The sequence below is a fragment of the Manacus candei genome, unplaced genomic scaffold (genome assembly GCF_025592945.1).
Source record: "Manacus candei isolate 608988 ecotype Guabito, Panama unplaced genomic scaffold, ASM2559294v1 h1tg000184l, whole genome shotgun sequence".
NCBI lineage: Eukaryota > Metazoa > Chordata > Aves > Passeriformes > Pipridae > Manacus > Manacus candei.
In genome coordinates, this window is record NW_026138232.1 from 1 (window position 1) to 26373 (window position 26373).

The window sequence follows — 26373 nt, forward strand, 5'->3', positions numbered from 1 at the left end:
GGCGCCACGCCGAGGGCGCGTGGCCAGGCGAGCTGCTCGCGTGATCAGCGCGCCCATTGGCTGCCGCCGCGTTGTTTACAACGGCGCCGGCCAATCAGAGCGGCGCGAGCGGGAGCGTGGACAGCGTGTGAAGGAGAGGCGCGCGTGGTCAATGAGGAGGATGGGGGGGCGGGAGCCGGCCGGGGCTGAGTGACAGGGCGGAGGGCCAATGGCGAGCGAGGACGGGCGGCGGCGGCGGCCAATGGCGAGCGCGGAACAGAATGTCATGTTCCCAAGCGCCGGGACGGGAGGGGGGAGCGCCGGCCCCAGTTTGGGACGGGCCGCGCTGTACTGGGACAACTGGGAACGGCCGGGCCGGCCCTGGGGGTCATCGGTGGGGTCACCCCCTTCCTCAGTTTCCCCCTCCCCACTCAGGGCAGCCTGCCCCCCCCTTCAGCCTCTCCGAAGCCCCCACGGAGCCCCCACCCCCCCCGCGTTATTTGGGGTAAATAAGGGTGGATTCGGGGTACAGGATAGAACCAGATCCTGGGGTGCTCCCTCAGTCCCTGGGAGGGGGGTAGGGAGGTATTTGCCCCCCTCTGCCACTTCCCAGAGCCCCCCCAGCCTCCCCTCGGCCGTGTCTGGGGTACCCCACTCCTCCTTATTTGGGGTAAACAAGGGTGGTTTTGGGGTACGGGATCGAACCTGACCCCGGGGAGCTCCCTGAATCCCTCTGGGGGGGATTTTCCCCCCTCTGCCACTTTCCATAGCCCCCCTGGACTGCTCTCAACTGATTCTGAGGGGTTCCCTCGCCCCCCCCCCCCATTCTATTCCCACCCCTACACACTCCCCCCATTATTTGAGGTAAATGAGGGTGGATTTGGGGGTTCAAGATCAAATCCTTCCCTCCTTCTGGGGGGGTCAGTGTGTGTGTGTGTGTGTAGGTTCCACCACCTCTGCCACTGTTTCAGGAACCCTTCCCACTCCATCTTCCCCAAAATATCCCCCCTAAACCTTGATCCAAGGGGCAGCAAACACCCACATCCACCCCATAAACCGTGGCCCCCTTTTCCAGCCGGGATTTGGGGAGTGGAACAGTGTTTAACCCCCCCCCACAGGAGCCTTTGGCCTCTGAGAAACCCTCAGATTTCACTCCCTGGCTCAGGGCGGTGGCTCTTTCCCCTCTTTTCCCGACCCTCAGTGCTTTCCCAGCTCAGGAAAGTGCTGGGAGCAGAGGAAACGGGGAGAACAATGTTCATGGAGCCACCCAGCACCAGAGGAATTGGGGGCTCCCGGTGCTTTCCACCCCGGTGGGGAACAGGGAGGTGCTTTTGTTGGGAGTTGTCCTTCAGAGGTTGTTTGTCCGAGTGTTCCTGGCGCTTTTCCTGCCCTTCCATCCCCTCCTTCCCCCGGAGTTAATTCACACCTGATCGTATAAACCGATAAAGCACCGGATAAACCGTGGGGCATAAACTGCTCTCCTGCCAAACCGCAGGACAGAATTCCTCCTTGGGAGGGAATTATTCCGGGGTTTGGGGCGGAATGGAGGAATTGCACCTTTTCCCCCCTGTCCCCCCTTGTCTCCCGCTGGGGAAAAAAAAGGCGCTGGATTAACGGAGAACTAAGGATTTGCTCTGATTTGGCAAAAGGTGGGGGAGGTTTTTTTAGCCTTGCCAGCCGTGGGATATTTGACCCCTTGGATCGGCGTTCCCGTCGGAGCCGTGTTTGCTCTCTGGTTCCCGTGGGTGTCCACCTTTCCAAGGGAACCCGACCTTGGGCTGCTCGGACACATTCCAGCAAAGCCAAAGGGCCTCGAAGCCCAGTGCCAAGGAAATTGCCAAGGATATGATCCAAGGCACGTTCCACAGCCCAAATCCTCTCCGAATTCCTCCAGACCTGTCAGTCAGCGCTGACCTTTCCCCCCCTAACCCCCATCCCATGGCAGGCCCTCCCTCCTCCCTGCTGTTGCTGGAATTCCCTTGCTCAGGAGAAGGGGCTCAGGTTTGCTCCAGGAGGTTTTCCTGCATCAGCAACACCCCTGGATGGATCTGAGGAGGTCGGGAACACTGCAGGATTTTTGCTCTTAAAAAGCCACATTTCTCAATGTCCTTCAAAAACAAGGGAATCAGGAGGGGAAACCACCAGGAATTCTGGGCGAGGACAACCTCCTGCTCCCACTAAACTGCTGTTTAAGGCATTCACCCCCCTCCCAGCTGCTTTCCCTCCTGGTGCTTGGAGGATCCCCCACTGCTGAGGGGGAGTGGATGGGGAGAGCAATTGGATCCGTGGCTTTTCCCAGAGTTCCTGGCCGGGGGCGAGAGATGGCCGGGCCGGTGTGACTAACACTTTTTCCCAGGCATAACCCACTTCCAAAGCCACGGAGCGAGAAACTGGGGCCCTGAGGTGACTCACTGGGCTCTGGGTGGGTCCCGGGGAAGGAACTGGGCATGGCACAGACTTGTTTTCGCCGGCACAGCGCCCGGCGCTGATAAGATCCGTGTTTTTCTGCTCCAGGTCACTGGGATCGGTTGCCAGGAGAAGCCACTCTGTTCCCGTGACAGCCTGGCCTTTGTCCCGGCTCTTGGAACACCGGCACTGAGCCGGGATCGCCGGCGAGCCGGGGGGCACCGACAGCCCCCGCAGCCTCTCCGGGCTGTTTGCTCCCTGGTTTTCACCATATATGGTCCCTTCCAGCAAATTCCCGGCTGGGAGGGGCAGAGAGGGCTGGGAAGGGATCCACAGTGGCTGGAGCGTGGGGACAGAGTGTCCCGGGTGTGCGGTCGGGAGCTGGGGTGGAAAAGGCATTTCCTCCCGTTGTTTGTGTGCAGGGAACGTTGGGAACAGCTCCCAGCTGCAGAACGAGGGACTGTGGGACTGGGATGGCTCCTGGAAAGCCACTGCTTGTCCCACGGCCAGGATTTCCAGGATTGGAGGTTCCTAAACCACAGCAGCGGGTTGGGGGTGGAGGGGAAGGTCTGTAGGGTTTGGCTGGAGGCAGAGAACACTCAGTTCTGCGGGATCACTGGGACACAGAGGTTTGATACTCATCTGGAATCTTCCAGGAGCGACTGGGAAAGCTCCTGGGGGCAGATCCTCACTGGGGATTCCCCAAAAATCCCCTTTTTTTGCTGTTTTATCCCCGGCAGAGGCTTGTGCCCCCCCGTGTTTGAGATTCTCCAGGCACACAGATCAGGGTCCCCTTTCCCCCTCCCCTGAGTGGGGACAAGTCCTCTCAGGGCTTGGGCAGGAAGATTTTCCCCCTGGAGCCCCACTTTTCCAGCTCCTACTGAAGATTGGGATGCAGACACTCCCACTGCCCGGTGCTTCTTTTTCCAGGTGGGATTTCTCCCCTTCTTTCACGCCCAGACGGTGTTTTTGGAGCAGGGGGAGCCCGAGATAAGGCTCCACAAGAGCTCGGCCATCCATAAACAGGGAGGAATTCCGATTCGGGGTCTGGAAAGTCCCGTGTTTGTCATCTGCTCGGGGCAGGAAGAGGCGGTGACATCAGCTCCGCTCCGGCCGGGAGGATGTGACCTCCCCCAGCTCCCAGCAGAGCCTCCCCAGGCACGTTAGGTGGGATTCTGGGGAGAAATTCTTCCCCGTGAGGGTGCTGAGGCCCTGGCACAGGTTTTCCAGGGAATTTGTGTCTGCCCCATCCCTGGAAGTGTTCAAGGCGAGGTTGGATGGGGCTCGGAGCCCAGCTGGGAGAGTGAAAGGTGTCCCTGCCATAAATGAGATTGTCTTTAAGGTCTTTTCCCGCCCCAAACCAGCCTGGAATTCTGTGATTCCTGGTTGTTTGGGGTGAGGGTGGATACATCCCGTGGCTCTGGAGCTCCGAGGGTGCTGGAGCCCTCCCCGTGCACTGGCTGCTGTGGACACCTAGAGGCTTTCCCAGGAACGGCAGAGGAGGATTTCCTTCCATCCATCCATCCATCCTTCCATCCATCCATCCATCCATCCATCCATCCTTCCATCCATCCATCCATCCTTCCATCCATCCATCCATCCTTCCATCCATCCATCCATCCATCCTTCCATCCATCCATCCATCCATCCATCCATCCATTCATCCATCCATCCATCCATCCATCCATCCATCCATCCATCCTTCCATCCATCCATCCATCTGCCCACCCACCCACCCCTGGGTGACACAGAGGGACAACAACAATAAAAAAAAGGGCGACAAAGCTCTCTTGGAACCCCTTCAGGCACTGGATAACGCTTAGAGGTCTCTCCAGAGCCTTCTCTTCCCCGGGCCGGATGCCACGACTCTCCCTCGCAGCCTCGGAGCAGCTTTGGCTGCTGAAAAGTGGGAAAATTTCCGTATTCCCTTGCTGCTGGGAGCTCTCCTGGCCTGGGGAGGAGAACCACGTGTGCTCTGAGTTGTAGACGCTCTGTGGGGGCTCAAACCTGTGCCGTGGCCTGGCGGGGGTCCAGCCACTCCGGGGGAACGTGCCGAGCGTGGGATGGGCCCGGCCCATTCCCCGGATGATTCCATGCTCCTCCTCGGTGTGACGGGGACGTGAGGCCTCCCAGGGACGCCCTGAAGCAGAGGACAGACCTTTTCCCCCCGCCGGGAATGAAGGAGCGGAACGCCGGCGCCGATCCCAGCTGTTGACGCCGACCAGCGCGTTCCCATTGACGTCAGCGGACTTTGGAGCGACCCTTCGCCTTCCCAGCCCGGTGCCACCTCCCAAAAACAACCCCAGCGACCCCGTCCAGCTCCGGTGCGAGCCCGGGTCGGATCGTTCCGCATCCAGGCGCCCAACCTGGGTGGCAGGAGCTGGGGGGGCTCGGGGCCTTCTCCCAGGAGTCGGGACCAGAGGGGAGATCTAGGTCGGATATTTGGGGGAATGTCTTCATGGAAAGGGTGTTCAGGCCCTGGAACAGGGCAGTGTCCCTGGGTGTGCTCAACAACAAGTGGGCCTGGCACCTGGGGACATGGGTCGGCGGTGGCCTTGGCTGGGGGACAGTTAATGATTAATGATCTCAGAGGCTTCTCCAACCTTAATGATTCCTTAATGATTCCTTAACTCATCCACAACTGCTCCTGGGTGTCACAGCCCGGCCCAGCTGGGCAGCTCCTGGTGTGACACTAAAGTGGAGCTGCCGAGCCTCAAACCTGCAACCAGAGCTCTCTGGCTCAGCTCTTCAGAATCCCGGGATGTTTTCAGGCTGGGAGCTCTGGGCTCCAAATTTCGGAGGTGGGATCCTGAGAGAGATCCCATCTGAGACCCAGGAAAGCGCCAGGCCCCGGAGCTGGTGGTGCAGACGATGGGCTGCCAGGGGGAAGGAGAGTCCAGTTCCTTTGGGAACCCTCCTTTCCCCTGTGGAATCCTTGTTGATTGGCTCCACTGACCACCAGCTCAAGGGTAATTATGTCCTGCCCCATCAAATCAAACGTGAGGCCTGAGCTGGCAAAAAGCTGCTGTTCCACACCCTGGAAGGGGCTGAATTGATTTTTATTTATTTCATTGATTTTGATCTAAATTTGTACCTATACTTTTTTTTTTTTTTTTTTGGTATAAAAATCGATTCTTTCTTTTAATATTCCTGGATGGGGCCAGTCACATCTCTACCAGGAGCTCCAGCACTCTCAACCCTGCTCTGGAGGATTTTCTCCCTTCAGAGGATCTTATTCCCATGAAGGATTTTCTCCCCATGGAGCGCTGCCAGGCTCTTCCTGCAGCTCCACGGGGACAGGGATGGCCAAGTTTTTAATCCTTTGTTAAAAATAAAAGGAAGTCTTTCCTATGGAACACATTTCTCCTTTAGAATTCCGACTGCTTTACTGAAATCCTCTGAAACACGTGAAATTTGCCCTCCCCTCTGCAGTCCTGCACCTTCCCCGGGGGGTTCCCCTGCCCATCCGTGTGCCCAGCTGGCTCTTTGCCAACAGGAATTCTGTTTTCCAAGCGAAACCCCCCAGTTTGGGTTGGATTTGAGGAGCGCCAGAGAATCTGGGCCCAAGGGAGAGAGATTCCCAAGGGGTGTTTTTTCCCCTCCCTGAAACCTGATGCTGGTCCCGAGTCCAGTCCCGGCTAAATCAAGTCCTCAACAGGTGCCAAGATAACAAGGAAAAATAGCAACAGTGGACTGGGAGACCCAAGGCCTGATGCTCCACAGCTCCCACTGCTGGAGATCAGCCTGCTCTTGATCCTGGAAGAGGAAGAGATGGACAAAAGTGGTTCCCCCCTGGGTCACAACGCTCCCAAAACCGACTCATGGCCTTGCTCTGCTTCTGGGTGAAGGGTCCCAAATCCACCAAGCTGCTAAAAACTGGGATTTGGGCTTTGAGTCCGTTATTTCCGGATTTGTAGGGCTCCTGGATGAAATTCTGCTGGAGTAGCACCAGGAGAAAGATGGGAAGTGAGTTATGGGAAGGCTCTGAGGGGCAGAGGGGGTTTCTAACCTTGGGTGTTTATTTTGCTGCAACGTCACATCCTTAGGGAAAAAGGAACACGTGAGAATCGAACCCAAAAAACTGGGATGTGCCTTCAGGAGAGGAGCTGGGATCAGCTGGCACCACCCATGCGAGAGCAGTGAGTGCAAACCAGGGGGTCACCTCTCCCCTTTCCCGTGGTCCAGGCCTCCAATTCCTTTCAGGTGCGGAGACCCCTGATCCAAGGTGAGGCGTCTTTCCCGGTCGCAGCCACGGATCCGGAGCCAGCCGCTCTCCCGGGTCCCACGCGGAGCGGGCGGGGGTTAAAAGTGCAACAAAACCACCCAAAGAGCAGAGCTGAGGAGGAGGAGGAGGAGGAGGAGGAGGGGGGACGAGGACACGCGAGGGCAGCTCGCCCCGGCCTGGAAGATGTGGAGCTTCTCGGCGTCGGGCAGGAAGAGCCGGGCGTCCTCCAGCGCGCCGCGGGCCGCCATGGTGAAGTTGGCGTCGCCCGAGGTCACCACGTCGAAGACGCACGACTGGAAGTAGACGTCCTCCACGGGCAGCATCTCCCGGCACAGCGCCCGCGCCGTGTCGGCCGGCACGCGCCCGCGCCCGCGGGGGCTGCGGGACAGGCGCTGGCTGCGGGGGCAGCCGCCCACGCACAGCTGCAGGTCCTGCTCCTCCGTGAAGGCCCGGGCCACCTCCTCGGCGGCGCGGATGGAGAAGGAGAGCTGGCGGCCGGCCTGGCGCACGGCGATGGTGGTGCCGATGTAGGCGGCGCGGATCTCCACGTGCCGCCCTGGCGCGCGCTCGCGGATGGCCAGGCTGCTCCCGCCCGGCCGCGCGCCCCCGTTCACCGAGCCGTCCTGGAAGGCCGCCGGGACGTTGTCCAGCTCGGCCTGGTAGACCTTCTGGTCGATGCATTCCTTCATGTTCTTGAATATGATGGTGAGCTGCGGGGAGCGGGGCGGGAGGGAGGTGAGCACGGCGGCCGCGTCCCCATCCCAAGGCGTCCGGGGTATCCCAGGGTACGCGTCCACCCCACTGATCCACCCCCGAACCATCCCTCCCACGCTTCTTTTGGGATAACAGCGATCTTTCCTTTCCCTCTTTTTTTAGCACCATTTAAGCAACAGAAAACGGAGACGGAGCCAAACCTGGCAAGATCCTTCTGGGTACCCCACGGACCGTGTCGTCACCCCATGACAATGGGAGCGTTTGAGGGTCCCCTTGACAGCCTCCATCCCTCTCCTTCCTCCTTCCTCGCTCTCCCTGGGTCTCGCCAAAGCAACTCCTGCCCTCCCCAGGTATTTTAGGGAGCCCTGCCCCCGGATTTGCCGCCCGGCCCCATCGCAGCAGCGTTACCTTGCTGGTGACCGTCGCGTTGGACCCCTTGGCCACCGGCGAGCTGGTGGCCTGCACGAACAGGTAGTCGTTGTCCAGGAGCGGCCAGGAGCCCTCCACCCGGCACGTGTGGAAGTCGTGGTGGAAGGTGCGGATGTGGGGGTCCCCGAAGGCGGCGCAGTGCTGGAAGGCGGGCGGGCGGCCGTGCTTGTAGAGGAAGCTGCGCTCGTAGTCGCAGACGTCGAGCGACTCGAAGCCCTGGCGCTCGGGGGCGGGCGGCCGGGGCCGGGGCGGCGCCGTGGGCCCTTCCTTGGAGCAGTTGTTCTGGATCATGAGGTCCTCGATGCCGTGCACGGCCGAGTGGAAGGCCAGGTCGCCGCGGCACGTGCGGGCGGTGCGGCGGGTGCAGCGGGAGTAGGAGCGCAGCGCGGTGCAGAACGCGGCGCCCCGGCCGGGGCCGCGCAGGGGCAGCGTCGCCGCCACGTACTCCGAGTTGCAGCGCAGGATCTTGCACTGGGAAGAGACTGGGGAGAAGGGATGGGGTGGGCAGGGGCGGCCCCTGCTCCTCCCACCGCCTCGCACCGTCCAGACTGCTCCAGATTCCCAGGGAGACCCTTCCTGGAAGGAGTTGTCACCCTGTTCTAACCCACTCCAGATTCCCATGGAAACCCTTCCTGGAAGGTCTTATCTCCCTGTTCTAATCCACTCCAGATTCACAGGAAGACCCTTCCTGGAAGGACTTGTCACCCTGTTCTAACCCACTCCAGATTCCCATGGAAACCCTTCCTGGAAGGTCTTGTCACCTTGTTCTAACCCACTCCAGATTCCCATGGAAACCCTTCTTGTCTCCCTGTTCTAACCCACTCCAGACTCCCATGGAGACCCTTCCTGGAAGGAATTGTCTCCTGGTGCAGGGCTCGGTCCCTGGGATGAATTTGGATCCCCCAGGGTGAGGAGTTCAGTCCCTGGGATGAATTTGTGTCCCCTGGGATGCAGGGTTTGGTTCCTAGGATGAATTTGCATCCCCTGGGATGCAGGGCTCAGTCCCTGGGATGAATCTGGGTCCCCTGGAGTACAGGGCTCAGTCCCTGGGATGAATTTGGATTCCCTGGAATGCAGGGCTCAGTCCCTGGGATGAATTTGGATTCCCTGGAATGCAGGGCTCAGTCCCTGGGATGAACCTGCCCGTGTGGATCCTTACCATGCCTGCAGAGGAGGAGGAGGAGGAGCGTGCGGAGGAAGAGGCCGGGGTTTTCCAGCTGGCCCGGGCTCCTACTGCCGGCAGGTCTCCCCATTCCCATCCATGCGGAGACCGGGGGGTCCCTCACCCACCGGCAGCTCCCGGCGTCATCCGGCAGCTCCCCTGGAAGTGGAGCAGAGGTGGGATCTGAGAGGGCTCTGCAGCTGCCACCGAGTCCAACCCGGCACTTCCAAGGCCACCAACTTGTCTCCAAGGCCACCAACTTGTCCCCAGGTGCCACATCCACACAGCTTTGAACACTTCCAGGGCTGGGACTGCATTGCTGCCCCGTGCATCCCACGCCAGGGCCTGACCACCCTTTCCATGAGGAAACTTTCCCTGATATCCAACCTAAACCTCCTGAGATGCAGCTTGAGCTGTTTTCTCGGGGTGTGGGTGCTGGGCACCCTAATCCTCCCTCAGTCTGGGGACACCACACGTGTGACTGGAGCACCCCTGGGTGCCAGCACCGTGTCCTGCTCGTCGGACCCTCATTCCCACTTTCCCGCTGCCCCCCTCACCTGCGTCAGCCTCCTCAGGAAACCATCCGGCTCCCGGCACCCCGAGCTCCTTCCCTGCGGGACACATGGGTGTCCTTGTCACCGGCTCTGCCCCAAGAGACAGCTGGAAAGTTCCATGGGATGACCCGGGAAAATTCCAGCCTCCCTGGGCTCTTCCATGGCCTCGGAGCCGGATAAAATCCGGGGTTGTGGACGCCTGTGCCGGGGGTGGGGAGCAGAGCCCCCCATGCAGCACCGTGCTCCCCTTTCTCCTCCCCGGCCACCTTTGCTCCGTCCTTTCCCCCGCGGGGCAGAGGCGGGGGATGACATCGATCCTCCTAAATTTAGCCGGGCTCAGATCCAGCTGGGAATGACAGCCGGAGCGGCAGAGGGAGCAGGAGCGCCGGGTTGGGGGGGTAGGGGGGGGAGCACAGGAGCTTCAGGAGCCCCCAAACCCTGGGGGCTGTGGGGTCACATCCCCTGTGGGAGCTTCCCTGGAGCTCCACGGGTTTCCTTCCTGGAAACCTCCCACCTGCACCCCCAGGAGTGAGTCCCTGTGGAAAAGCACCGTGCTTTTCCCTGCAGGATGTATCCTCACAGGGAATGGGATGTATCCCCACAGGGAATGGGATGTATCCTGACAGGGAATGGGGTGTATCCTGACAGGGAATGGGGTGTATCCTCACAGGGAATGGGATGTATCCTAACAGGGAATGGGGTGTATCCTCACAGGGAATGGGATGTATCCCCACAGGGAATGGGATGTATCCTCACAGGGAATGGGATGTATCCCCACAGGGAATGGGATGTATCCTCACAGAGAATGCTTTTCCAGCATTTTCTCTCACAGCTTCCCCTCCTGGGGCCCAGCCAAGTCCTGAACACAAACACGGCCCGGGCCGAAGGTGGCCGATGTCCCCAGGGGTCGGTGACCGCTCGGCCATGCCGGCTGCATTCCCAAAATCCCACCTGCAGCAAGGAGCTGCACCAGCCCCTGTTTCTGCAGGGAGGAGGAATGGTCAAAAATGTCCACGCCAGGATTTTCCAGGTCCATTTTGGAGGCCATGGGAGAGGACAGGGATGGGAATCCCAGTGCTGGGAGGGACAGTTTGGTCCCTCGGCGCCCCAGCACCCACAAATCCCTTTGGAAATCAAGTTCCTGCTGTTTTCCAGGCCTGGCTCTGCCCAGCAGGGAGCGAAGCCTCGTGCCCACCTGAGCCCAGGAGAGCTGCAGCGCTGGGATTGGGGTGGGAAGGGAAGTATTTGGGGGAAACAGGATTTGCTAAAGAGCTGGAAGAGGGGATCCCAGGTTGGGCCATGCGTACAGTCAGTCCCAAAGGATCCACTCGTCCTTCCACACCGTGCTTGGCATAAATCCCATCCCTCCATCCCCAGCACCTCCCAGTGCTTCACTTACCCCAGCAAATGCCACAGGATGGGCACCAAATCCCCCCAGACCCTCCGGAGGCGAATCCTGGTCCCTGGCCTGGGTCTGGCTCCGGGTGGGAATGAGGAGGGAATCCCGGCTGTTGCCGCCCGGGGTTGGGAGCGGAGGGAGCAGCAAACAGCTGAAGGCTCTGACAGCCGGGTCCGTCCCCGGGAGCCGAGGGGGCTCCACCGGCCCTTTATAAATAGCCAGGAGGATTTTTGATCCCGAAAGGCGGATTCCAGTGGGGAGGGGAAGGGAGAAGGCGGGGAGGGCCCAAGACTTCCCAGCGGCGGGTGAGGTGGACACGGAGTCCTGGATGGGCCACTCGGAGCTGCCCCTCCTGAGGTTTCCCCAGGCTTCACTGGGAAGAACAAGCAGGGTGGGAATGCTGGAAAATCCAAGGAGGCTCCCATTCCAGCAGCACCTGCCTCCTGGAGCACGGGAGCACCTGGCCTGGGCACCCTGGCAGGGGAGCATTCCCCTCCCGGCTCTGCAAGCAGGGAGACGGAAAAACCCGTGGAGATGAGAGCGGTGTGGAGTGCTGCTTTTCCTCCAGGATTCTCCATTCCAGAGCTTCCTCTCTCCCTCCCTTGGGGAGCTCAGAAGGTCCTGGAGACGTGACAAATGTCAGGAGAAGTGGGTATCTCATTCCTACACCTGGAGAAAGAAGACCTTGAGGGGGTCAGGGAAGGAATCACCTGGCTCGAAGCTTCAACCCAAATCCCACGGGATCCCACAGCTCCGAGCTGCTCCCAGGATGCTAACATGTGGATAAATCCCATTCCCAGGCACCTGCTCCGGGGCAGGGCAGCTGGGGGCTAAAAAAATCTGTGAGCAGATGGGTGTGGATGCTCCAGAGCTCTGCAGAGGGACCTCGAGGGGTCCCTGCCCTGTGCAGTGACACTGTGGGGTGGTGGCAGCGTCCGGCCACTAATCCCATGGGACATTGGGATCACCAGCAGCCTCCCCTGCCCCAGTTTCCCCATCAGTGGGAGAGGAAGGTCCAGGCTCTGCGTGGCTTCGATGTGGGGTGTCACTGGGTGCCACGGACCCCCATCCGGGGGGTGTCACTGGGTGCCACGGACCCCCAGCCCCCCATCCCCTCTATGCCCCCTGTACTCCTTGTGCCCCCTGTACCCACCCACGCCTTCTGTACCCCCTGTAGCTCCTTGTAACCCCCATCCCCACCAAACCCCTGTACCCCCCATCCCCACCAAACCACTGTACCCCACGCACCCCCCCATACTCCCTGTACTCTCTGCACCCCTTTCACCCCTGCACCCCCCGCATCCCCCATACCCACAGCACCCCTTGAAGCCCCAGGAGCCCTTGTACCCCTCTGCACCCCCGTATCCCCCCGTATCCCCCCCCGTCCCCCCCGTGTCCCGCCCGACACCCTCATGCCCCGCCCCCTACACCATATAAGGACGAGGGAGGGGCGTGGTTTTCCTGTGGGCGTGGTCTTCGGGGCATGGAGGGCGTGGTCTGTTCGGCCCGTGGGCGTGGCTGCGGGCGTCGGGTCACGTGACGCCGCCGGTGTCACGTGACGGCGGCGGGGAGATCCCGGGCGGCGCGAGCGGAACGAGCGGTGAGGGGGGGGCGGGAACGGGGGGGGGCCCGGGGGGAGATCGGGGGGTCCGCGAGGGTCCTGCGAGGGGTCCCGAGTGGGATCGGGGGCCAGAGGGGCGGCCGGGGTGGGTTCCGGGGGGGATCGGGGGGCTCCGGGTGCACCCCCGGGTTGGGGGGCGGAGGGTGGTGGGGGGGGATCAGGCCCTTCTCCCCCCCGCGCTCCTGCCCAACTCCGAGCCCGACACCGCTCCCGCCGGGACACCCCCTCCCCAAACTCACTCCCTCCCCAAACTCCCCCCCTCGTGCTGCTCCACGTGCCCTCCCCCCATTTTAGGGGTGGGTTCCTTCAGAGCCCCCCCCCCCCCCCCAGACTCACCCCCCTGTCCCCCGACCGTCACCCCGATGTCCCCCGATGTCACCCCCCCCTCCTCCCTGTCAGCCCCCCCCCCCCCCAACCGCCCCCCCTCTCTCTCGCAGCCCCTCTCCGATGCGGGGTCCCCTCCTGGCGGCCGCGGGGGGGGCCATGGGTGGCCCGGGGGGACCCCTGGCCCGGGCCATCCGCGACAAGCTGACGGCGGCCCTGCAGCCCACCCACCTGGAGGTGCGGGACGACTCCCCCCGCCACGGGGGCCCCCCCGGCGCCGAGACGCATTTCGGGGTGCTGGTGGTGAGCGGGCGCTTCGCGGGGCTCCCCCCGCTCCAGCGGCACCGCCTGGTGCACGAGGCGCTGCGGGACGAGCTGGCCGGGCCCCTGCACGCCCTGCAGATCGTCGCCCGCACCCCCGAGCAGTGGCAGAGCGACCCCCAGGCCCCCCCGGCGCCCCCCTGCCTGGGGGGGTCCAAGCGGGACAAGGAGAAGAAGAAGAAGGAGGAGGAGGAGGAGGAGGCGGCCGGGCAGCAGTGACAGCAACGCGGGGAGGGGCGGCCAGAACCCACCCTGGTGTCAGCGTGGGACCCCCACCCTGGTGTCAGCGTGGGACCCCCACTCTGGTGTCAGCGTGGGACCCCCACCCTGGTGTCAGCGTGGGACCCCCAGGACTCCCCCCCTGGTGTCAGTGCAGCAGGAGGGGGGGTCAGAAATATGGGGCTGATCCCCCACACATCATCTCCAGCCCCCCCATATCGCACTCAACCCCCCCCTCACATCATCCCCTGTCCCCTTACAGGACCCCCCCCCCACTCGTTCCCCCTCTCCCCACTCCCACCCTTGGTGGGGGGGGGGGATTTTTGGGGTGTCCCTCCCCATTTAATTTAATTTCCAAGTGAATTCACCCTCCCGCCGCCCCAAAACCAAATAAACGTGTTCTTTTGAAGGGAGGGGGCGTGAGGGCAGCTCAGAGTCCAGCAAATCCTTTGGGGGAGCATTTTTGAGGTCGTTTTGTGCTTTTTTTTTGGGGGGTGGGGCGGGTTTGGTTGTTGGTTTGTTTTTTTTTTTTCCATTTTAATTAATTTACAAACACCTGAAACTACAGCACGGCACGACAGAGCTACGGGGGGGGGGGGCCGGGGGGGCCCCAAGGACCAGCTACACCGAGGGGGGGGACGAAGCACACGGGGGGGGGGGGGCTGCTCAGAACGGGGGGGGCTGCCCTGGGAAGGGGGGGGCTCTGGGGGGCTCTGACAGACCCTAGGGGGTTGATCTGGGGGGGAGGCACAGCATTGGGGACCCCCTGAACCCCGATTTCTTTTAGGAGGGGGGCACAGCACTGGGAACCCACCCTGAACCCCGATTTTTTTTTGGGGGGGGGACGTGGGGGGTGTTTGTGCTTTGCAAACCGCTGGTGGTTCTGGGCTGGGGGGAGGGGGAAAGGGGGGGTAAAAAAGGGTAAGGGGGGGGTTAAAAGAGGGTGTAGGGAGATGTGGGGGTTCAGGAAGGGAAACAGGGCTGGGAGGAGGGAAAAGGGGGTGCAAAGAGCTCCCCTCACCCACACCTCCCCCCCCCCCAGAGAGAAAAATCCTTTAAAAATCAGTTAAAAATCACTAACTGGCAGTTTTGGGGTTCCCCCCACTGGATCCCAAAATGACACCAAGGACTTAGGGGTTGTGGCCAGGGGGGGACTGTGCTTTGCATCCCAAAATTTGGGCACCCCAAAGCGGGGGCACCCCCAGGGTGGGGAGGGGGAGGGTGTGTGCTTTAACCCTAGAAATGTTGGGCACCCCCGGGGGGGGGGAATCTGCACCCCAAATTGCTGCACCCCCCCCCCCCCCAAAGGGACCTGCACCCCAATATCCTGTGCCACCTCCCCCCGGGGCACCCCAAGGCCTCTTGCACCTCAAAAGGCCACCCACCCCCCCCCCTCTCCCAGGGGACCCCCCCCCCCAAAATCCTTGTGAGGACCTTGCTGGGTGCTCTCCCTGGGGACGGGGAAACTCAGAGCCTTCATCCTCCTCCTCCTCCTCGGCTCAGCAGGGATTCGGGGGGTGCACAGGGCCTGTGTGTCCCCCCCCTCCCCAAGGCTGGGGCCCCCCCAAACCCCACAGCCCCCCCAGGAACGAGCAGCAACTCACAGAGGGGGTGACACCGAGAAAAGAAATGGGGAGGGGGGCTCAGAGGGGTTTTGGGGGTCGGGGGGGAGCTTGGGTGGTCAAGAGTGGGTTCGGGGGGCCTCGAGGGGGGGGGTTGGGGTGTCAGAGGGGTCTGGGGGAGGGGGAAGGGGCCAAGTGCAAATGAAAAAGATCCCAAAATGCTCCAAGAAGACGTTTCACAGTGTCTAACGCGACTAATCCCGGGGGGGGCACGGGGCGGGGGGAGAGGCTGGATTTGGGAGGGGGGGGGGAGATACCCCGGGGAGGAGGAGGAGGAGGAGGGGGCAGGGGGGGGTGTTTCCCTCTCCCCCAGCTCCCCCCCATCACTGCAGGACCTGCCCCCGCGTCTCGGGCAGTTTGAGGGCCAGGGAGCTGCCGAGGGCCAGCGCGGCCGAGGCCAGGAGGATGGGCACGGCCTTGGTGATGCCCACGAAGGAGGTGAAGATGCTGATGCCCAGCACGGCCGCCAGCTTGCACAGCGCGTTCAGGAACCCGAACGCCGTCGTCCTGGGGGGGGGAGGGCATGAGGGGAATGGAAGGGGGGGTCGTGTGAGTGGGGGGGAACCCCAAAACAGGCACCCGGTGCCCCGAAATGAGCACCCAGTGTCCCAAAACGGGGACTCGGCACCCCCGAGATCAGCACCCAGTGTCCCTAAATGGGCACCCAGTGTCCTGAAACCAGCACCTGGCACCCCGAACTGGGACTCAGCACCCCGAGATCGGCACCCAGTGTCCCAAAACTGGCACCCAGTGTCCTGAAACCAGCACCTGGCACCCCGAACTGGGACCCGGCACCCCGAGATTGGCACGTGATGCCCTAAAACTGGCACCCAGTGCCCCAAAACTGACACCCAGTGTCCTGAAACCAGCACCTGGCACCCAGAACTGGGACCCGGCCCCCCGAGATTGGCACCTAGTACCCTAAAACTGGCACCCAGTGCCCCAAAACTGACACCCAGTGTCCTGAAACCAGCACCTGGCACCCCGAACTGGGACTCAGCACCCCGAGATCGGCACCCAGTGCCCTAAAACTGGCACCCAGTGCCCCAAAACTGACAGCCAGTGTCCTGAAATTGGCAGCCAGTGTCCCAAAACTGTAACCCAGCACCCCTAAACAGGCACCCAGTGCCCTGAAACAGGCACCTGGCACCACAAACTGGGCACCCAGAACCCCAAAATGGGCACTTGGCACCCTGAAGTGGGCACTCAGCACCCCAGGGCTGGCAGGCAGCACCCGCAAACAGGCACCCAGCAGCTGGTAACCCTAAAACTGGCACCCAGCCCCCCCCAAACCTGTGCACCTTGTACCCCAAACCTCCCACTTGGCACTCAAACCCCCTCATACCCGGAACTTTCCACCCGGGCCCCCAGAACCTCCCGCCCCAGCACCCAAAAACTTCAATCCTTGCACCCAAAACTACTCCTTGCACCCAAAAACCTCACTCCTTGCACCCAAAACCTCACTCCTTGCACCCAAAACCTCACTCCTTGCACCCAAAACCTCACTCCTTGCACCCAAAACCTCCCTCCTTACACCCAAAAACCTCCCTCCTTGCACCCAAAACCTCACTCCTTGCACCCAAAAACCTCACTCCTTGCACCCAAAACTACTCCTTGCCCCCAAAACCTCCCTCCTTGCACCCAGCCCCGAGGCCCCACCTCTTGTCAGAGGGGTAGAGCTCCACGGTGAGCACGTCGAGGGCGTTCCAGGAGGCGATGCTGACCCCCCCAAAGAGGCAGAGCAGGGCGATCATGGCCGACTCGCTGTTCCCAAAGGACAGGAAGAAGCAGCTGACGCAGGACATGACGCTGGAGCCGGCTGGGGGGACACGGGGACACACGTCAGGACAGCGGGGACACTGAGGCAGGGGGTGGGAGGGTCGCCAAGGGGGGAGGGAGGGTGGGGGTGGCACACCCAGGAGGGTCCCCAAGGGGGAAATGGAGGTGGGATGATCGACCAAGGTAGGAGGTCAAGGTTCCCAAGGGGTGATGGAGGTGGGGGATGATCCACTGGGATTGTCCCCAAAGGGTGATGGAGGTGGGGGATGATCCACTGGGATTGTCCCCAAAGGGTGATGGAGGTGGGGGATGATCCACTGGGATTGTCCCCAAGGGGTGATGGAGGTGGGGGATGATCCACCAGGATTGTCCCTTGGGGGTGATGGAGGTGGGGGATGATCCAACAGGATTGTCCCCAGGGGGTGATGGAGGTGGGGGATGATCCACTGGGATTGTCCCCAAGGGGTGATGGAGGTGGGGGATGATCCACTGGGATTGTCCCCGAGGGGTGATGGAGGTGGGGGATGATCCACCAGGAGGGACAGGGCTTAGGAAGGTCCCCAGGAGATCAATGGAGATGGGGGTGGCCCAGCAGGTGGGAAGGGGATCAGAAACATCCCCAATGGGGTGATGGAGATGGGGTGACCCACCAGGGTGGTCCCCAAGTGGGGATGCAGGTGGGGTGACCCGGCAGGTGGGATGGGGGCTCAGGAAGGTCGAGAGCCAGTTTGGGCTGGAAGGCACCTCAAGGACCCTCAGGAACACCTCCCACAGACCAGGCTGCCCCGCCCAGCTCGACCCTGGCTGTCTCAGGGAGGGGTCACCCCCCAGACCCCCTCCCACGGGGTGCCCCTCCCTGCCCACCCAGCATGCGCAGGCGGCCGATCTTGTCCATGAGCAGGGCCGAGACGATGTTCCCGGGCAGCACGGCCAGGGTGCCCAGGAAGCTGACAAAGTAGATCATGTAGGCGTTGTTGTCGTCGCTGAAGTCCAGCTGGCAGCCCTCCTTGTTGTGCAGGAACGTGCTGTTCACCACCCGGCTGTTGATGAACTTGTACTCAAAGAGATCTGGGGGGGGAGAGGGGGACATGGGGTCGCTCCGTCTGCACGGCCCCCTTGGGCACCTTCCTGATCCCCTCCCGCCTGGTGGGTCACTCACACCTCCATCACCCCCTTGGGGACCACCCTGGTGGGTCACATTATCTTCATCACACCCTGGGGACCATTCTGAACCCCCCTCCCACCTGCTGGGTCACCCCGTCTTTGTCACCCCTTGGGGGATCTCATGGGTCACCCCAACTCCACCATCCCCTTGGGGACCTCCCTGACCCCCCCTCTCCAACCTGTTGGGTCCCCCCCAATCTCCATCAGCCTCCTGGGGACCCTCCTGGGGGGGGTCACCCCCCCCCTCCACCCCCACGTGCCCCCCACCTGTGTTGTAGAAGACGGTGGAGATGAAGGTGCAGTTCTTGAAGAAGGTGTTGCTGGAGGTGATGTCCTCGAAGTAACACTCCTCGAAGAGCGAGTCCTCGAACGTCACCGACTTCATCTTCAGCCCGATGAACCTGCGCGGTGGGATGGGAGGGAGATCCCACCACTGCCCCTCTGGCCCTGCACTCCAGGCTCGGCCCCCCCAGGCTCAGTCCCCCCCAATCTCCACTCACTTGTCGTTGAAATACTCGCCGCCACGGTGCACCTGGTTCTCCAGGGTGAAGTTGAAGGTGAAGTGTCGAACCTTCTCGCGCGTGAAGAGCTTGGTGCGCGAGGCGTACTCGATGCTCTGCAGGTGCTTGATCATGTCGGGGAACCACACGGTGAGCCCGTAGTAGCTGCGGGGAGAGGGGTGAGCGGGCACTGCCAGCCCAGGGCTCCCAGTGCCAGCCTGTGCCATCCCAGTGCCAGCCTGTGCCATCCCAGTGCTACTCGTCCCATCTCATCCCACCCGGTGCTGCCAGCTCCGTCTCAGTCCCGACCCAGAGCTCCCAGTACCGATCTGGTGCTATCCCAGTTCTGACAGCTCCATCCCAGTGCTGCCTGGCTCCACCTCAGTCCTGGCCCAGTGCTGTCTGTCCTGGCCCAGTGCTGCCTAGTTCCATCCCATCCCATCCCATCCCATCCCATCCCATCCCATCCCCTCCCATCCCAGGGCTGTCCATCCCATCCCAGGGCTGTCCATCCCATCCCATCCCATCCCCTCCCATCCCATCCCATCCCATTCCATCCCAGGGCTGTCCATCCCATCCCATCCCATCCCATCCCATCCCATCCCCTCCCATCCCATCCCATCCCATCCCATCCCATCCCATCCCATCCCAGCCCAGCCCAGCCCAACCCAGCCCAGCCCATCCCAGGGCTGTCCATCCCATCCCATCCCATCCCCTCCCATCCCATCCCATCCCATTCCATCCCAGGGCTGTCCATCCCATCCCATCCCATCCCATCCCCTCCCATCCCATCCCATCCCATCCCATCCCATCCCATCCCATCCCATCCCATCCCAGCCCAGCCCAGCCCAACCCAGCCCAGCCCATCCCAGGGCTGTCCATCCCATCCCATCCCATCCCCTCCCATCCCATCCCCTCCCATCCCATCCCATCCCATTCCATCCCAGGGCTGTCCATCCCATCCCATCCCATCCCATCCCATCCCATCCCATCCCCTCCCATCCCATCCCATCCCATCCCATCCCATCCCATCCCATCCCATCCCAGCCCAGCCCAGCCCAGCCCAGCCCAGCCCAGCCCAGCCCAGGGCTGTCCATCCCATCCCAGCCCAGGGCTGTCCATCCCATCCCATCCCATCCCATCCCATCCCATCCCATCCCATCCCATCCCATCCCATCCCATCCCATCCCAGTGCTGTCCATCCCATCCCATCCCATCCCATCCCATCCCATCCCATCCCATCCCATCCCATCCCATCCCAGTGCTGTCCATCCCATCCCATCCCATCCCATCCCATCCCATCCCATCCCATCCCATCCCATCCCAGTGCTGTCCACCCCATCCCGCCCCCCGGCACCTGAAGGACATGGTGAACCACACCGCCATCATCATCAGCGTCACGCGCCGGAACTCGGGCGCGAAGCACTGCTGGAAGTTGCTCCAGACCTGTGAGGGGACGTGGGAGGTGATGGGGACACGGGAGGCGGCGGGGACGTGGCGGGTGACGGGACAGGGGGGCTGCGGGGACCCCCCGGGCAGCTCCGGCCTCACCTGCTGCGACAGGTTGAGGCATCGGACGAGCCAGCGCCGGTACCACGTCCCGGTGTCTGACTGGATCTCGATGAGCTCGTCCTCCCGCTTGATGGTCTTGATGTGTGTGACCTGGGGGGGACAGTTTGGGGACACCGGGAAGCACCAGCCTCGGCCCCGCCCCACCTTGTACCTCAGTTTCCCCCTCCCGGGCGCTGCTTTTATCCCAAAGTTGGGAATTGCAGCCCCTGCTCCTGGAGGAGCCCCCCCCTCCCACCTTGGGGTGCTGGGGACCCCGGGGTCTAGCCCCTGGGGGGGTCCTTACCGAGAAGACCCTCTCTGGGTGGCCCTTGGCCCTCATGTTGGTGTCGTGGACCTGCTTCAGCACCATCCAGGCCTCATCGTGCTTCCCGTTCTGTGAGGCAGCGCCGGGTCAGCCCGGGACACCCCGGACACGGACACGGACATGGACCCAGACCACCCCCCTGCAGTCCCTGTCTGGGTCCCACCACCCTCCTGGGTCCTGCCACCCACTTGGGGGTCCCTGTGATGGTCCCTCCACCATCTTCATCACCTCCTTAGTGTCCCACCACCTGCCTGGGGTCCCTGGCTGAGTCCTATCATTCACTCCAGGGGGGTCCTGCCCAGGCCCCACCGCCCCCCTGGGTGTCCCTCTCTGGGTTCCCCCATCTCCACCACCCTCCTGGGGGTCCCTGCCCGAGTCCCCCCATCTCTACCACCCCTTGGGTGTCCCTCTCTGGGTTCCCCCATCTCCACCACCCTCCTGGGGGTCCCCACCCAAGTGCCCCACACACGGGGATCACTTCCTAGGTTCCCCCATCTCCCCCCCTCCACACTCGGGGTCCCTGATGCACCCCCAGCCCCCCTCCCGGGATGCTGCCGTGCCCCACCCCGTGCCCCCCCCACCTCCAGGTAGAAGCGGGGGCTCTCGGGCATGGTGGTGAGCGCCCCGATGGCGAAGACCGAGGGGAAGGCGCAGACGAGCACGAAGACCCTCCAGCTGTGGAACTGGTACGCGGAGCCCATCTGGAAGCTCCAGCCTGCAGGGACGGGACAGGACACGATGCTGGGGCTGGAACCCGGCGAGCCCCTCACGCTCCACCGGCCCGGGGGGTCCTACCGTAGTGGGGGATGATGGCCCAGGCCATGGCGGAGGCGTAGATGCCCCCGATCATCCAGAACATGCAGAGCCAGCTCAGGTGCTCCCCGCGCTTCTCCTGCGCCAGGAACTCCGAGAAGTAGGAGAAGACGATGGGGATGGAGCCGCCGATGCTGGGGACGGAGGGGAGCGGTGTCACCCCCGCCCCCGTGACCCCCCCGAGCACGGGGGGGAGCTCGGCCCCCGCTCCGGGGGTCCCACGCGCAGCCGGGGCCCCCTTACCCCACGCCCGAGAGCAGGCGGCAGAAGAGGAAGGTGCCGTAGCCCTGGACGAAGGAGGAGAAGAAGGCGAAGACGCTGTTGACGGAGAGGGAGATGAGGAGGCACTGCCTTCGGCCCAGCCGGTCGGCCAGCCCGCCCCACACGAACGCGCCCACCATCATGCCCAGGTACACGATGAGTCCTGGGGAGGGGGACACGCCGAGAGGTCACTCCCGGGGCACCCAGGGACCTGCACCCCGAGTCACCAGGCAGAGGGGGACGGCGCTGGCGGGGACCCCCTCCCTGGGACACCTGGGTGCCCTTGCAGGGAGGGGACAGTGCTCCTTGTGTGGATGGGGAATGGGGGTTGTCTCCCTGCTCTGCTTGCAGGGGGGCAAAGGTGCTTCCAGGACCCCCACACCCAGCCCCTTCCCCTGTGTTGAGTTTGCCAGGTCTCTCAGGGACACGGGGCACCAGTAACCCCGGGTTTGGGGGGGTGTCAGGCTGTGGTGGGCACCACAGAGCAGTGGGGGGAGGCAGCCTATCAATGCAGCCCTTCACAGCCCCCCCAAACCCACTCTCAGCACCCACTTATCAGCCCCAGTCCATGAATTCACACCCCCCAAACCTCCCTCCCTGTTGCTCAGGTGGGGACCAAGGTGGGACTGGGAGGAGGAGGATGGTGGGAGCTCTGTGCCCAGGAGGGGTCCTGTGTCCTTCCTTGTCCCCACATCCCTTCCTGGACACTCCACATCTCCACGTCCTCATGGCCCCCCAAATCTTCCTGTGTCCCCCCATACCCCCCATAACCCCTCATGTCCTTCCCCATCCCCATCCCCCCAGCCTCTCACCCCACTGTGCCTCTCTGCCCCCCCATGTCCCCATGTCCCCCCCCTCCTGTGTGTCTCTCTGTACCCCCATATCCCCACTGCCCCACATCTCTCCACATCTCCCGGTGCCCCTCCACATCCCGTTGACCCTCCTGTCCCCCCGTGACCCCCCCAAATCCCCCCCCCCCGTGCCCGCCCCTCCTCACCCAGCATGCCCTTGTTGGAGTCGGAGAGGCACATGTCCTTCTCGGCGCTGGGCAGGACGAAGCCCACCACGAAGACCTCGACGCCGTCGGCCATGAGGGCCAGGCCCAGGACGAAGTAGAGGGTCCACTGGAAGCGGCCGTGGCCGCACTCCTGCAGGATGAGCTCGTACTGCTGCGCCAGCTCCTCCCGGTCCTTCCGCCGCTGCCCCTCGCTGTCGTCGAAGGCGCCGGTGGCCGCGGCGGCCCCTAGGCGCTCCCCCCCCTTCAGCGACTCTTGCCGGGGGATCCCCTGGTACTCGCCCTCGTAGATCTCGTCCTCCTCGTCGTGGCCCTCGGTGGCGTCGCTGGACGCCCCCTCCTCCTCGTTGGCCCCCTCGCCCCCCCGGTAGTAGCCGTCCTGGGGCGCGTAGTCTTCGTCGTCCTCCTCCTCCTCGAAGCGGGAGTAGGAGCGCCGGGTGTACTCGTCCTGCACGCGGTCCATGCCCCGGCTCACCTTCTTGGCCGCCTGCTTCTTCACCTCCTTGGCGATGTCCTTGGCGCCGCGGATGAACGCCGTCCGGTCCCGGAACGACTCGTCCATGGCGCCGGCGGGATGGGACGGGGACGCCGGCGTGGGAATGGGGAGGGGTCTCTGCGTCGGGGGCTGCGCCCTCAGGCCCGGGATGGGGGGAGATGGGTGATGGTGCTACCCATCCGTGGGAGGGGGCGTGGGGGGACCCCGGACACCGGCCCGGACCTGGGGAGCCCAGACACAACCAGGGCTGTGTTAAGAGTGGCAACGGCCCCACATCCCACCTCCCAGCTTTTTTCCTGTCTCAGATGGAAACAGGAGGATTTGGGGACCCCCCCGTCCCACAGTGAGGGGAGGTTGTCACCACAGGGCACAGCAGGAGCTGGGGTGGGGACAGGCTGGTGGACACTGGCTCCATGCCAGCCCCCACCCCTTAGGTGCCCCCTCCCCTCACTTGGGGGAATCCCAGCTCCCACGGTTCACTGGGACACCCCCAGCACCTCCAGATCCATTCCTTCCACATCCATTCCAAAGGACAGAGGGAGCTGGGGGGGCATCACTGCCCCCAAGTACCCCAATCAATCCCCCCAGGATTGTGAGTCACCCCAAAAACACGGCCATCAGCAGGCCTGAAGGAGCCCCCTATTTCCTTGAGCACCACAGGATGGAGCAGCACCAGAGGGACAGGCAGAGGACCAGCCCCAAGGGCACGGGGGTCCCCAAACCCTCCCAGCACTGCCAGTGCCCAAGGTGGGGGCCTCAAGGAGACAGGTTTGGGATTTGGGGGGTCCCTTGGGTGACAGTGACCCGGCCACGTCCCTGGCTCTGACCCAGCACCACGTGTGCCAGACCACGCTCCCTGCGGAAGCTTCCAGGCAGGATTTGCTGTGGGAGACGCCGGCAGAGGCTGACCCAGGGAGGGGGGGGGCTGGGGGCACCCCAAGTGCCCGAGGGTCCAGCCCTTGGGGGAGGAGAAGGGGCACCCAGACACCTGGGGGGTGGCACCTCCCTGTGTCCTCATACCCTGTCCCCCTTCCCAGCCCAGCGACTCCCCCCCGGCCGTGCAGAGCCCAGCTCGGCTCGTGACAGGGATGGACCCGCAGCCCCCCAGCCCGACGCTGCTGCCCCGGCCGCGGGGGCCGGCGTGACCCCCCCAAAGTGCTATTTTTATCCCCGGCCGGGCGGGAAGGAGCTGCGGGCAGAGGGAAGGAGCCGCGGGCAGAGGGAAGGAGCCGCGGGCGAGGGACGCAGCCGGCGCCGTGTCCCCCCTCCCCGAGCGAGGGGACAGGGCACGCGGGGACGCTAAATTTAGCCCTTCGGAAACCCCGTGAGGGGGGGGGGGCTGCGGCAAGGCCCGGCCCCCCTTTCCCTAGCGGAGCTGGGCAGGTGATTTCACAGGATAAAATGGCAAATTCCCCCCTGCTCTCTGCTCCGGCCGGGGGAAGCCCCCGCTCCCCTCCCTGGGGGTCCCGCGGGCCCCCCCGAGGCCCCTGGAAGGGGCCGATCCACGGCCAAGGTCATTTTTCTCCGGCCAGGCTGGCGGTTCCCTGCGGAGCCTCCCGATGCAGGGCCGGTGTTTCACGGAGCGGGAGGGATCGGGGGCTGGGGGAAGGAATCGGGGAGCAGGGAGAGGCCAAGTGCGCGGCGAGGAAGAGGATGGGCCGGGGAGCAAGGTCACCGCGGGCTCCGTGACGGAGGAGCGGCCGCACGAGCCGGGGAGCCTCGAGCGGCCGAGCCGACGGCAGGAGCCGGCGCCGGATGAGATCAAGGGTTTGATGCCACGAGGAAGCCAGAAATCCCACGGACCGCAGCCCCCCGAAATGCAGGAGCCGGGGGGGGGGGGAGGTGTCCCCCAAAAATGCCCGTCACGGGGGCAGAACGTGCCGCTGGCCCTGCGGCCCCGTCCTGGCGTTGGCCAGAGCCGTCACCGCCAGCCCTGGACAAGGTTATCGGACCTGGATCCGGCTCCTCCCGCCGCGCATCCGAGCGGAGCGGGGGGTCGATGCAGCCACGCACCCCAAAACCCCCGGGGGTCCCAAGCTGGGGTCTGTGTCCCCCCCCCGCAGCCCCCAGCCTCCCTGCAGAACGCCAGGAACATGGCGACAAGGGGAGAGTTTTAAATCGCCCGTGTCCAAGGTCACCCCCCAAATACCCCAGTGCCACCCCCTCCCCAAAAACCCGCCGCTCCCCCCCCACTCCCATCCCTGCGGCGGATTCCCGACCCCCTCCGGCTGCTCCCCGGCCGCAGGACGGCACGGGGGGATGACAGGAGCCCCCGAACACGCACATCCAAAGGCAGACCCGGGCTCCAGGGGAGGTTTTCCAGGACAAAATGGCCACAGCAAGTGGGAAGGAGAAGCCGAACCCCGAATCCATCAGCGGCTCCGTGAAGGCCGGTTAACGCCGTGGGGAGGGGAGGGGACGGGATGTGGGGTATAAACCCGTTTTGTTCCCCCTTTACCTGGCTCAGCCCTCGCTCCGCTCCAGCTCCAGCTCCCTCCCGACGCCGGCGAGGAGGAGGAAGGTGCTCCGGCGAGGAAGGATGCTCGGGAAGGGATACGGCGAGGAAGGAGGATGCTCCGGCAGCGACACGGCGCGACAGCAGCTCCCGGGTACCAGCGCTACCGCCGCAGCCTCCGCCGCACACACGGAGCGCTGGGAGAGTCCATCGGCGCAGCCCCGGGAAGGGAGGGATCAGCCACGGCACGCGGACACCGGGGGGGCTCGGCGGGAGGGGGGGGCTCGCCCCTACCGAGGGGGGGGTGCGATGGATCCCCCGGGATGCGCACGGGGAGCTCCCGCGGGATCGGGGCTCCGGGGATGGAGCCGCTGGGATGGAGCCGCTCCGGAGGCTGCCGATGGCGGGGAGCGGGTGGTGGGCACGGGGGGCACGAGCCGGCGGCCCCCCCGGATCCCTCGGCGAGGCTCAGCCCCCCCCTCCCGCCCCCCGCCGCCCCCCGCCCCCGGCACGGCTGAGTCACGGCCTCCGCGGGGCTGGATTGGGATTTTTTGGGATCAAATCGTCCCCGCCCGGGCTCGCCAGACCCGGCCCCTCTGCTGCGACACGACACGAACGGCCCCTGAGGGATTTGTTTTTTAGGGGAGGGGGGGGGGGAGCTACGGCCGGGAGGGCACAGCGAGGTCTGGAATGCCCAAATTGAACGTCTTCTCCCACGGATCGTTTCCCAAGGGTGGGAAACCGGGACCCCCAGTGCTCCAGCCCCACTCCCCCCGGGGCTCTGGGGTGCTGGTTGCTCCCGGACCCAGCTGAGTTTGAGGTTGGGGGTCCTGGGGTCCCCACAGTGAGCAGGGATAGGGGGGGCCTCCCACAAGCAGGATCTTCCCTGATCCCCCTTCACTTAATCCCAGTGTACCCAAAGCCCCCTCCTCCTGCATCCCAACATTCCCAGAGCCGCAGCCTTCCCTAAAATCCCTCTCCCTGCATTCCATGCAACGAGCTAATCCAGTCTCAGCTTCCAGGATGTCAATCCCAAAGC

The 26373-nt window shown here is 63.7% G+C and overlaps 3 protein-coding genes across 3 annotated transcripts; 1 reads left to right on the forward strand and 2 right to left on the reverse strand.

Moving 5' to 3' along the window:
* Positions 1-5425: 5425 nt before the first annotated feature.
* HJV (hemojuvelin BMP co-receptor) lies at positions 5426-9752 on the reverse strand. Its single transcript, XM_051774020.1, has 4 exons — positions 9473-9752; positions 8913-9074; positions 7733-8235; positions 5426-7320 (listed from the first exon to the last, which is right to left on the reverse strand). The coding sequence occupies exons 1-4, from the start codon at positions 9537-9539 to the stop codon at positions 6688-6690; spliced, it is 1365 nt and encodes a 454-aa protein (XP_051629980.1). The 5' UTR covers positions 9540-9752; the 3' UTR covers positions 5426-6687.
* Positions 9753-12352: 2600 nt separating this feature from the next.
* On the forward strand, positions 12353-13766 carry BOLA1 (bolA family member 1). Its single transcript, XM_051774042.1, has 2 exons — positions 12353-12468; positions 12927-13766. The coding sequence occupies exon 2, from the start codon at positions 12937-12939 to the stop codon at positions 13351-13353; it is 417 nt and encodes a 138-aa protein (XP_051630002.1). The 5' UTR covers positions 12353-12468; positions 12927-12936; the 3' UTR covers positions 13354-13766.
* Positions 13767-14542: 776 nt separating this feature from the next.
* Positions 14543-25788, reverse strand: SV2A (synaptic vesicle glycoprotein 2A). Its single transcript, XM_051774034.1, has 13 exons — positions 25338-25788; positions 22366-23101; positions 21351-21531; positions 21090-21241; positions 20876-21009; positions 20274-20363; positions 19970-20080; positions 19776-19864; positions 18419-18583; positions 18186-18319; positions 17619-17822; positions 16635-16794; positions 14543-15482 (listed from the first exon to the last, which is right to left on the reverse strand). The coding sequence occupies exons 2-13, from the start codon at positions 22943-22945 to the stop codon at positions 15299-15301; spliced, it is 2184 nt and encodes a 727-aa protein (XP_051629994.1). The 5' UTR covers positions 22946-23101; positions 25338-25788; the 3' UTR covers positions 14543-15298.
* Positions 25789-26373: the final 585 nt, after the last annotated feature.

Bases quoted from the DNA above. Each gene is read 5' to 3' on its own strand.
- BOLA1 (XM_051774042.1), top strand. From the start codon at position 12,937: ATGCGGGGTCCCCTCCTGGCGGCCGCGGGGGGGGCCATGGGTGGCCCG.
- SV2A (XM_051774034.1), bottom strand. From the start codon at position 22,945: ATGGACGAGTCGTTCCGGGACCGGACGGCGTTCATCCGCGGCGCCAAG. The intron at 21,532-22,365 runs GTGAGGAGGGGC...CCCCCTCCCCAG, and splicing joins CTCCAACAAGGGCATGCTGG to GACTCATCGTGTACCTGGGC. The intron at 18,584-19,775 runs GTGCCGGGGGGC...CTCTCCCCGCAG, and splicing joins TGGTTCACCATGTCCTTCAG to CTACTACGGGCTCACCGTGT.
- HJV (XM_051774020.1), bottom strand. From the start codon at position 9,539: ATGTGTCCCGCAGGGAAGGAGCTCGGGGTGCCGGGAGCCGGATGGTTT. The intron at 9,075-9,472 runs GTGAGGGGGGCA...CTCCACTTCCAG, and splicing joins TCCTGAGGAGGCTGACGCAG to GGGAGCTGCCGGATGACGCC. The intron at 7,321-7,732 runs GTAACGCTGCTG...CGCTCCCCGCAG, and splicing joins ACGCGACGGTCACCAGCAAG to CTCACCATCATATTCAAGAA.